The 12,313-nt window shown below is 36.3% G+C and overlaps 1 protein-coding gene across 1 annotated transcript in view; it reads left to right on the forward strand.

Annotated features, from left to right (window-relative positions):
- The first annotated feature begins 1,375 nt into the window (after positions 1-1,375).
- CDH7 (cadherin 7) overlaps positions 1,376-12,313 on the forward strand; it is a 219,269-nt gene continuing 208,331 nt past the window's right edge. The window contains exon 1 of the mRNA XM_063450474.1: positions 1,376-1,734. Within this exon, the coding sequence (XP_063306544.1) occupies positions 1,525-1,734 (210 nt within the window). The 5' untranslated portion in view covers positions 1,376-1,524. The remainder of the gene's footprint in view (positions 1,735-12,313) is intronic.

The raw sequence follows: 12,313 nt of genomic DNA on the forward strand, positions 1-12,313 counted from the left end.
AACAGCTGTCCATGAGTGGTTCACTGGTTTTGCATCTTTTCCTAAATTGTGTTCCAAGCAGTTGTATACTGCAAACACAGATTAAAAGGAATCCATGTTTAAAATGGAATGAGGCAAAAATGTGATTCTTTGTTGAACTAATTTGCATATGCCCACCCAGAATCCTTTGCGGTTGCAACATCGCTGCAGTTTTTGGATTTCTGTGGGAAAAGCAAGCTTGACTGGTGTGCAGATTTTTGTTTAACATTGTATTAACTATATACAGAACTCAAGCTGGGTGGGACCAGTCTGATATGCTTCAGATATGTTCTCTCTGTAATGGCACAAGATGAGCTAAAACCAGCTTGAGTTCTGAGCGGGGACCCACCGAAGGGCAGGCTATTTCAGCTGCTGTCCGTTCTCAGAATACTCTTGCGACCTGTTTTTTCTCTCCATAAGTTTAAAGGGTAATCCAGACGTGGACCCCTTGCTCACGGTGCCTAGAGAGATATCAGCTATGCCTCACTGATGATGCCTAACAAGGCTGAAACGGTCGTCTGGGGTTGCTGTATCTCTCGTGCAGAGAGAACTTGCTGGCATTTCGGATCTGGACTGCCCGTATGGGTGGGACCAGCCTGATATGCTTCAGATATGTTCTCTCTGTAATGGCACAAGATGAGCTAAAACCAGCTTGAGTTCTGAGCGGGGACCCACCGAAGGGCAGGCTATTTCAGCTGCTGTCCGTTCTCAGAATACTCTTGCGACCTGTTTATTCTCTCCATAAGTTTAAAGGGTAATCCAGACGTGGACCCCTTGCTCACGGTGCCTAGAGAGATATCAGCTATGCCTCACTGATGATGCCTAACAAGGCTGAAACGGTCGTCTGGGGTTGCTGTATCTCTCGTGCAGAGAACTTGCTGGCATTTCGGATCTGGATTGCCCGTATGGGTGGGACCAGTCTGATATGCTTCAGATATGTTCTCTCTGTAATGGCACAAGATGAGCTAAAACCAGCTTGAGTTCTGAGCGGGGACCCACCGAAGGGCAGGCTATTTCAGCTGCTGTCCGTTCTCAGAATACTCTTGCGACCTGTTTTTTCTCTCCATATATATATATATATATATATATATATATATATATACACAATCAAAATACAATACTTGTATATTTTTGCTTTGAAGATAATCTTTTCTGAGTACTTATCATATTTACAAATGCATGGTTTGACAATATATATTACAAAACTGAATAAAGAAATATTGAAAAACATTGCAAAAGTAATTTTAAACTTTCAAAAAATATCAGTCTGTTTCTTACATTAATGTTGTATTTAAAAGTCTGTTTAAGTTCTCCTTGAACAAGAATTAAATAGCTTTTACATCTTTTTTTTAGGTTTGGGTTTTGCTGTTTCAGTGATTTCATAGAAGGAGTGACTTTTCGACATCTACATTCCTCAAGTGAACAAGCACCCCACTGAGATTTCCTATTTGAAACCTTTTGGACTGTCAATCTTAACTTTTGGGAAAAAAAAGTAGAGAAAGAAAAATGAAGATGGGTAAACGTGAATTGTGTCATTATCTCCAGATTATAGCTATTTTCTTTTGTCTTTCTGGAATAAGCCAAGCTGAGCTGTCAATGTCTACTTCCAAACCCTACTTTCAACCTGGAAAATCAAGAACAAAGCGCAGCTGGGTGTGGAATCAGTTCTTTGTATTGGAGGAATATACAGGTACAGATCCACTGTATGTTGGGAAGGTAAGAATCCAAGAATTTTTATATATATTTATGGAAATATTTATGTTTGAGTGTGCATATAAGTTATTCTGAAAAACAATTTTTATTCTAGTATTCCATCTACTACTGCGTGTTAACTTTAGTGACAAGTCTATATTAATTTTCTTGTGTACTCATCAGTACTAAGACTTTTTTTCTTCAAAATTATTATAATTTAGGAGCATAACAACTCATTTACACTGAATGTAAGCCAGGTGGCCGTGGTGCATGATTTGTTACTGCTATTATCAAATGTTTTATATTATTTTATACTTTATATTATATTTTCATCTGTATAGATCATTTTTTGTCTTCTAAGAAAAATCATCCTGAATCTAAAAATTCTGTCAATCTCTCTATTTAGATTATATATAGTTTTTTTTCAAGTTTCATTATATATTTTGTTCATATCAATGTATATTTACATTAATTATAGACCATGTGTTAGTAAAATCACAAGTTATTATTAATGACTTGTTGGTCCCTTGCTTACATTTCAGATCAAATAACCTCCTAATATTAGCAGTGTTTATCACTTATTTAAAGAGATAATCAAGGCTGATATTCACTACTACCTTAGCTTGTCCAAATCGTTCTCTCAGAACACTCTCACATGGAGTGGGACAAACAGGAGTAAACCTAGAATTTCTATGAACTCTTAATTAGGTGCATTTGACCATTCCTTTGGGTATAATGTTTAACCCATGTGGCTTCTTTCCTCTGCTGACTTGTATAAAATGACACTGGCGCAGACAGAATTAAAAAAACAAACAAAAACAGACAGGTAAAGGAATTGAAACATTATATCTACTATTGCTGGCCTCTTCTTCTTATACGGGTAGGTGAATTTCTGGAGATCAGCTCAACAAGCATATGAGTGACTAGGCTGTTAATATAAACTGGTGGAAAAGTATTTCTTTGTAACTGTGGAGGCATAGCAAAGAGGCATGGATTAACAGATTAAAAAAACAAAAAACCTGCTACAATGTCAGTATATAGATATATACTGATACATCAGATCCATTAAAAGGTTACTCCAACCTCCAAGACCACTGCTGCTTTTAGAAGTGCTCATGGTGGTAGGAGTCTGGATGTGAAGTGTGTCTGCTTAAAACACTGCATATAGAGAGATGTTTACAGTTGTGTTCTGTGTTCTAGTTACACCCCTGGCACACATGCCTTTGGCAGATAAAAAGGAAGGCAATGTGTTATCCAGTCTGTTCTTAAGAACACTGTAGAAACTAATAACTTGTGTGCTTCTATTTTAAGGATCTGTGAAAGTTCTAAAACTTCAGATGAAATAACATGAGTGAAAAATGCACTAAATGAAAAAATAAGCAATTCTAAACCTGACAGTACCTGAAAGATAAATGCATGTTTGTCAGCAAAACAAATAAACATTGTTAAAGAATGTAAAAAAAAATATGCATAATTTAGTAAAATTTAAAACAAAATATAATAACATATGCATTAAAAATTAAATATACTGTGTGTGGTTATTCAACACTTCTCAGCTTATTTATGTGTATGTATGCATGTTATCTATGTGTATGTATGATAAATCAAATGTAATGTTGTGCATTGCTACATAAGTCAAGCCTTTACTTAGTACTTTTAAGGGACACCCCAGACCCATAAAGCACTTTAGTGGGCTGAAAAGCTTTATGTGTGAAGAGTGTCTTCTTTTTTCATTTTACAAAATGTGTAAATTTTAATAGAAATTGCCACTTTTATAAATTAACCTGGTTACACACACCTGACTGTCAATCAGACAACAGGTCCTGTTACTTACTGGTTTGGTTAGCTCAGATGAGCTAAAGAGACAGTATTTGCCCAGAGTACCCATCTTGCAAATACTTCTCATTGAGCTGCATTGGGAAGTCTGTGATTGGAAGTCTGGGCAAGGTTAGAAGGGAAGGACTTTTTTTTTAGATGTAACTCAAATGAAAACAAAATTGCACTATTAGATGCATGCAAATTTTCATGTGTGGTATATCTAGTAAACAGTGATTTGTTTTTGTATTTGGACAGTGGAGTGTCCCATTAAGATATCATTTTCTCTTGGGCTTAGCATTTCCAAGAAATCATGTTTAATTAATTCTTCAAGAATGTCATGCTGAATATGCAAATGACCACAGATAGATTTCAACTTGCATTTTTCCTTTTATCTTTAACAATGGAATTTTTAATCAAAGTATGATTTGTGATCCAAACAGTTTAAAACAGGGGTCTATCTCTAAGACAAATTCTTCAGCTCAAAACCTATCCACTCATTAATGATTACTAATTAGTGAATATGACCACTCCCCCATGCTAACTAACAGCAAAAGACATTTCAGTGGGTCATACAATCCCTATAGTCATCCCAGAAACCAATACATTATTTAAATGTACTTTCTATGTGTGGCATTATCCTCAAAATACAGACATTATTTTCAAATTCTGATGCCTTATTTAGCAAGCTGTTCTGATAGTAATGCCTTAAAGATCCTTACACATACTTACATGCAGAGTGTTTCCCTACTTTCAGTTATCTATTTTTGTTACACATCCTACTTTATGAGAGATAAATGGTATTTTGATTTATACTAAAATTTCAAATCCCTTTGTGAAAAATTGTGAGTAGTGAAGAGTAGTGAAGCTATATATTGTCTAAAGCTTTTTTTCCCCTCCTCATATTTCCATGAAGGATGAACGAATTAATAAAAAATAGAAATTGTGTAACTTTACATAATTTTCATTTTTAAATGTATGTGGTTTGTATGCAACTGATATTTCATTGTAATGCTAATATTAATACCCAGTGGAATTCTGTAGGCTGTAGAGCTGTTCTGTCATGGGTAGACTCTTACTACACAGAGGGTGGCTATAGGGGCATGGTGCTGTCCTTGTTGTTCCAAAAAGTATGAAAATGCTGGGGATTGTGGGAATACTGGATAGTCTACAGTTGCAAAATAGCCATAATATGTAGACTTCTAATATTTAAATGCCCAATATAGTCCACTCACTCCTAGTTGGGGAAAATTTGGCCCGGTCATCCCAGTTTTACATGCACTCCCTTCCTACAGCCTATGAATGGGTGTAGGAAGCAACAATAAGATCTGCCATCTTCCATGTGTAACCCCTCACCAACACACAATTTGTAATGGGCAAGTGAGGGACACTGCACTGCATTCCTTCATTTTATATATTTTAACTACAATCTCAAAGTACAAGTGAATGTCCATGCTTAATCCCTTGCTTGCCAGCAATTAATGTGGAGTTAGGCGAACAATCCAAGCACCTGAATAACTACAGATTAACGATCTTGTTCTGGGGCAAAGAGACTGTTCCTGCAGTCTCAGCAGTGAACACTATCTCTTTTGAGAAAATGCAATGTTCTCATTACCTCCTATGACCACCTATGGTTGCTAAAGAGGCACTCTGTGGATGCAGTCCTACAAGAATTGCAGGACTGATGCTTGCCGTCTCCCCGTATGCTTCCCTATTGGTTTTGACAGAATTGATGATCTCAATGATCTGAGAAGAGGCAGCCGCAGTGTGACAGGTATGGTAAGGGATAGAATGTATTATTTTCTGACTTCCAATAATCAAACTGGGAAAAACAATACTCTGAGGTTTGTAAAATGTGTATTCCTAACATACACTTTGTTACTTTAAATTTGCATTCAGCTTATACCTAGAAGGAGGAGCCAGAGAATAACAAGATAGGGTTACTACAAATAAATGGGGGTAACCCCTATTGACAATGCTAGCAAAATGGAAAACAGGAATAACCTATAATAAACTTAACTTTTATAAAATGTAGTTACATAGTTACATAGGCCTAAAGAGACATGTGTCCATCAAATTCAGCCTTCCTCATAATTGTTTTTTGCTGTTGATCTAAAAGAAGGCAAATAAAACCCCAGTTTGAAGAACTTGCAATTTTAAAACAAACTAGGAATAAAATTTCCTCTTGACCCCAGAATGGAAGTTAGATTTATCCTTGAATCAAAAAGCTATTACCCTGCAGTTGAATATTAATATAATTTAAAATTATGTTTTTGCAAGTATGCATCTATTTGCTTTTTAAACATCTGTAAAGACTCTGATAAAACTACTTCTTCAGAGAGAGAATTCCATATCCTTATTGTTCTTATGGTAAAAACAACAACTTTTCTTTGCCTTAGACTAAATCTTCTGTCTTCTAGTCTAAATACTAAATGGTATCATATCCCCTCTGAGTCAACGTTTTTCTAAACTAAAGAGGTTTAAATTTGTTAACTTTTCTTCGTAGCTAAAATGTTTCATTCCTTTTTGTTGTGCCATAATATTCTTCTTCAGAACAGGTGCCCAAAATTGAACAGCATATTCAAGATGTGATTTATAAAGAGGCAAAATTATATTCTCATGTGAGAATCAATGGCCTTTTTTATGCATGACAATATCTTACTCGCCTTAGTCATTGCTGATTGACATTATCCATAATTCACTTCCATTTAGGGAATACGTTGCTTATGCATTCTTTACTCCGAAGTGCATAACTTTGCATTTTTCTGTATTACAACTGCCATTTAAGTGCCCAGTCCCCCAGTCTATCTACATTTCTCTGCGGCAAAGTAGTATCTTACTCACATTGTATTACTTTGCATAGTTTTGTGTCATCTACAAACACTGAAACATGACTTTCAATGCTTTTTTTCAAGATATAAACATGTTAAACAGAAGGGGTCCCAGAATGGAATCCTGAGGGATACCACGTACCACCTCTGTCCAGCTTGAAAATGTACCATTAATGACAAATCTCTGTACTCTATTCTTAAGCCAATATTCTACCCAAGACCAAGAATTTTCATCCAGTCCAATTTCTTTGAGTTTGAATACTAATCTATTGTGTGCAACTGTATCAAATGCCTCTGCAAAATCCAAATAGATCACATCCACTGCAACACCCTGATCTATACTTCTACTTACTTTTTCATAGAATGCAATCAAGTTAGTTTAACACGACCTATGCTTCATAAAACCATGCTGATTTTTGCTGATAACCACATTCTGTTCAAGGAATTCTTAAATATTATCCTTAATACCTTTCAAATACTTTCCCAGTTCCAAAAGGTAAGCTCACAGGTCTATAAATTCCAGGCAAGGATTTTGAACCCGTTTTGAACACAGGAACCACATATGCCTTCCTCCAATCCTCCAGTACACTTCCTGAAAGAAAATAATATTGAAAGATTAAAAACAGAGGCTCATGTATTTCCTCATTTAGTTCCTGAAGTACTCGTGAATGAATACCATCAGGCCCTGGAGCTTTGTTTATATTACTTTCTTTAGTGGCTGCAGCACCTTGACTTAAATATTCAAATTACAATTTTTCTGCAAGTTCTTTGCAGCAACCATTTGCATATATATTACCATAGGTTCTTTCCTAATATATACTGAGGAGAAAACGCTATTTAATATTATTTCATTGACTAACTTCCCCCATCCCAGGTTTTAGTGTACCTACACTTTAATTATTTGCTTTTTTAGAATCTATGTACTTAAAAATGCTTTGGGTTGGTTTTGCTCTCTTTGGCTATCACTTTCTCATTTTATAGTTTGGTGAATTGAATCGCCTTTTTGCAAGTGTTATTGGCTTCCTTATATCTTTTATAGCATGCCTCTGATTTGTCCGATTTAATTGCTTTGAATGCCCTATTCTTATTTTTAATTTCTTGATTCACTTTCCCACTGAGCCACATTGGTTTCAATCTGTTTATTTTATATTTATTACCTGATGGTACATACGGAGAAATGTACCTTTCTAATATTTGCTTGAAGTTATACCATTTATCCTCAGTGTTCTTTTCACATAAAACTTGCTTCTGACAGTAAAAAATGTTCTACAATAAATATATTGTGTGTGTATACTTTACCCTATTAAATACAAAAGTAAAATGTATCAAATGTTACTATGGGGAAAAAAGTAATCAATTATTATTATTATTGGTATTTATATAGCGCCAACTAATTCCGCAATACTTTACAATATTATGAAAGGGGGGAAATTTACAATAAATTAGACAATTACACAGTGACACAGGACCAATAGGTAGATGAGGGCCCTGCTCAAACAAGCTTACAGTCTAGAGCAGGGGTAGGCAACCTTTGGCACTCCAGATGTTGTGAACTACATCCCCCATAATGCTCTTACACCCATAATACTGGCAAAGCATCATGGAAGGTGTAGTCTAAAACATCTGAAGTGCCGTAGGTTGCCTATGCCTGGTCTAGAGGATCTATCTATCTATCCATCCATCCTTTCTATCTCTGTTTGACTTTTTATCCTTCAATGATCGATTATATTGTGTTATTATGATACTCCATTGTCTGATTTTGTTGTTCTTTTTTATACTTTTTCCTAATATTTAACTGATTACTGCATTCAGTTTCCAAGGCATAAAACAAAAACAATTATTTCATTTTTTTTTATAAACAGCATACAATAATACTTGCTTTTATGCACTGTGCTTAAATTGTCTGTGAAAAACATTCACCATTTTATTTAATAATAACACTATATGATTCTACATAATACCATTATGGCTCAACATATTAAATAGAAATTTAAACAAAACCAACTAAAAGAAAAATATTACTGTAACTATATGGTAAACTCACGACTTTTTGCAGCTTCTTTAATTAATTAAACCAATCAGTAAATGTATATATGAATGCTGACTCGTTTTACTGAAAAGTATAACATTTACTTATTTCTTGTACATCTGTATCTGTGAAATGTAATTCTGAAAACCCAATTCAATTGAACACATTTCTCTGAAAAACTTAAATCCACTTTACAAATAACAGTTTTTGAATAGATTTCCTCATCTCCATTTACAGCAGCATAAACCAATTATTATTTGGTTGAATAGTTTTATTATAAAAGCAGTGTTCTTGTAAATTGGCTCATTACATTCCTAATTAAACAAAGTGGCCATTTCTAAGATTAATTTTTCTGATTTTAAACTCATTTGAAAATGTGAAACTCATCTGAAAACTTCAGCAGAAGAATAAGTTAAATCAGCTACAACAATAAGAGAAAACCAAAATCTGTGTATTAAACTAGTATCACATTTCTCATTACAAAAGTCCTGCGATATTTAATTATGCTCTATTAGTTGTATGATATTGAGGGATCTAGCCACTAAGCTCTGTCTTTTTAACTTGCTTTTGAAACCACATCAGTTGGTAAAAGTTAATTTAAGTCAGTTCAAGGTGGCAATGTGAAGCCAACCCATAGTCTCATTAGTCTCTAATAATCTAGTAGAAGGAAAAAATTTAATGTTTTAGAGTGAGTTTAAAAAAAGCCTAGATCATTTTGAATTGAACCTTACAGCCCTCGTTACGTTAGTGGTTAATTAATACTCATCAAAAGCTTTGAAATTGGCTTGCAAGATATAGCCAATCAGCACCAAGGAAACTGAAAGGAAAAGAAAGAGTTAAAACTATTAAAAAACGAATGACCGATTATGTATAGATGCTAGGACCTTCTGCAATTTTTTCTGTGACAGAGACTAATTGTTATTCAAGCTATATACACAAATTATTTAACAGCCTTTAGTGAATAGACACCCAGTATTTTTCTGTATTTGGAATAGCTCTACTTAAATGATTTTAGAAAATGGTTTTCTCTTTGGTTAAAGGAACTGTAGTTATCTGTCTCTTAGTTGGAATACCCATTGGATGCCAATTTTTCTATTTTGGATTTCTCAGGGAAATGCGAAAAATTCCACATATTTCTGAATTTTCTTAATGGGTATAAATTTAAGGTATTTTGATGGAATTTCTAAAGCAGGTTGAAAGTGTTAGTATACCAATATGCAGAACTTCTCAATCCCTAATCGTATGCAAGGCATGATTAAAAAGGATTTTATTTATAACAGAATTAAAAGGATACTGTAGTGCTAGGAATACAAAGCTGTATTCCAGGCACTACTAATCCGTCTGCCTCCCCCCTCCCTCGTGCCCCACGTTCCTTGGTAAATAAAGGGTTAAAACCACTTTATTTACTTACCTTATCCCAGCGCGGATGTCCCTCAGCGCTGGGTTGAATCTCCACCTCCTACTCTGTCTCGAAATGAATGGGATCTAATGCACATATGCGTCAAATGCCCCGTCAATGCTTTCCTATGGGGAAAAATCTGACACTGGAGGTCCTCATGCAGAGCCAAAAGTCCATTATGATTCCGGAAGTCCTCTAGTGGCTGTCTGGTAGACAGCCACTGAGGGCAGACCTAGTTATGCAATGTGAACATTGCAGTTCTCTGGAACTGCAATGTTTAACATTGCAGCACTGGGTGCAAAAGGGAAACATCACCCAGACCACTTCAATGAGCTGAAGTGGTCTGGGTGCCTACAGTGTCCCTTTAATATATGAAACACTGTAAATAAAAAGAGGTATAAATAACAAACACATGTATATACACATTGTGTACCACCACTAAGAAATACTTAGCTGGTGTTGAAACCTGTAACAACTTTCCCAAGAGACCTCCCCAGTAGATAGCCCCCCCAAAAAATAATTGACATCATACACAAATCGATACACCTTTAACCTAGAAAAATAAAAAAACATAACTTGTTTAACGTGTAATATGGTTTAAAAAACCACCCCATGCTAAATCAGAATGCACTCACAGAAGATGATGATATTGGAGCATATAAGAGTGCCTGCCCTGTTGTTTGGAGGGAAGGGTATGTACATATGTGTATTTTTAATCTGTTTAGTTTGGAAAAAAGGCGCCTGAGAGGGGATATGATAACATTATACAAGTATATTCGGGGCCAGTACAAACCTTTATCTGGAAATCTTTTCATAAACATGGCTAAACATAGGACACAAGGTCACACATTTAGGCTGGAAGAAAGGAGATTTCATCTAAGGCAAAGAAAAGGTTTTTTTACAGTAAGAGCAATAAGGATATGGAATTCTCTGCCTGAAGAGGTGGTTTTGTCAGAGTCTATACAGATGTTTAAACTGCAATTGGATAAATACTTACAAAAAACATAACATACAGGGATATAATTTCTAATTAGTAGGGTAATAGCTGTTTGATCCAAGGAGACATCTGACTGCTATTTTCGGGTCAAGAAGGAATTTTTTACTAGTTTGTGGCAAAATTGGAAGCGCTTCAGACTAGGTTTTTTGCCTTCTTTTGGATCAACAGCAAAAACATATGTGAGGAAGGCTGAACTTGATGGACACAAGTCTCTTTTCAGCTATGTAACTACCGTATATACTCGAGTATAAGACGAGTTTTTTGGCACATATTTTTGTGCTCAAAAAGCCCCCTCGTCTTATACTCGAGTCTAGGTCTGTATTATGGCAACTTACATTGCCATAATACAGACCATGACATGTTGGGGGCCGGAGAAGCTGTTACCTTTACAGCAGCTCCGGTCAGCTCCCAGCACGTCCGCGCGGCTCCTCTGCAAAGCTCCCAGTGTAAATCTCGCGAGACACGCGGGCCGCGAGATTTACACTGGGAGCAGACCGCGAGATTTCCACCGGCAGTAAGTGCCCTTCCCCTGCACAGCCTCCCCTCCCCCCGGACAGCCCCCCCCCACGCCCCCCGGACAGCCCCCCCTCCCCCTGGACAGCCCCCCCTCCCCCCAGACAGCCCCCCCTCCCTGGCCAAGTATGAAGTAGGGAGGGGGGAACAACAAAAAAAAAAGGTTAAATATTTAAATATGAAAATAAATAAATGCCCAGATTGATGGGAGTCTGACTCCCTTTTCTAACTCCCTGTATTTAATGCAGAGTGTGTGTGTATATAATGCACACACTCTGCATTAAATACAGGGAGTCAGAAAAGGGAGTCAGACTCCCATCAACCTGAGTCACCCTCTTGCACATAAAATTCAGATGTGTGTATATAATGTAGAGTGTGTGCATTATATACACATACACTCTGCATTATATGCACACACACTCTGCATTTTAGGTGCAAGAGGGTGACTCAGGTTGATGGGAGTCTGACTCCCTTTTCTGACTCCCTGTATTTAATGCAGAGTGTGTGCATTATATACACACACACTCTGTGTATAATGCAGAGTGTGTGTGTATATATATATATATATATATATATATATAATGCACACACTGCATTATATACAGGGAGTCAGAAATTGGAGTCAGACTCCCATCAACCCGAGTCACCCTTTTGCACCTAAAAGGTAGGCAACAGGAGGGTGACTTAAATATTATCTACGGTATATTTAATAATAAGTGTGTGTGTGTGTATGTGAGTGTGTGTGTTTGTATGTATGTGTCTGTCTGTAATATGTATGTGTGCCTGTCTGTTTGTATGTGTGCCTTTGTATGTATGGCTTGTGTGTGTCTGACTGTGTCGATCTGTCTGTATGTATGTGTCTTTGTATGTGTGTGTGTGTGTCTGTATGTATGTGTGCCTGTATGTATGTGTGTGTGTCTCTGTATGTGTGTGTGTATGTGTGTCTGTATGTCTCTGTGTGTATGTGTGTCTGTATGTCTCTGTATGTATGTGTGTGTGTGTGTGTGTCTCTGTATGTA

Source organism: Pelobates fuscus, chromosome 4 (assembly GCF_036172605.1).
Source record: "Pelobates fuscus isolate aPelFus1 chromosome 4, aPelFus1.pri, whole genome shotgun sequence".
In the NCBI taxonomy this organism is placed as follows: domain Eukaryota; kingdom Metazoa; phylum Chordata; class Amphibia; order Anura; family Pelobatidae; genus Pelobates; species Pelobates fuscus.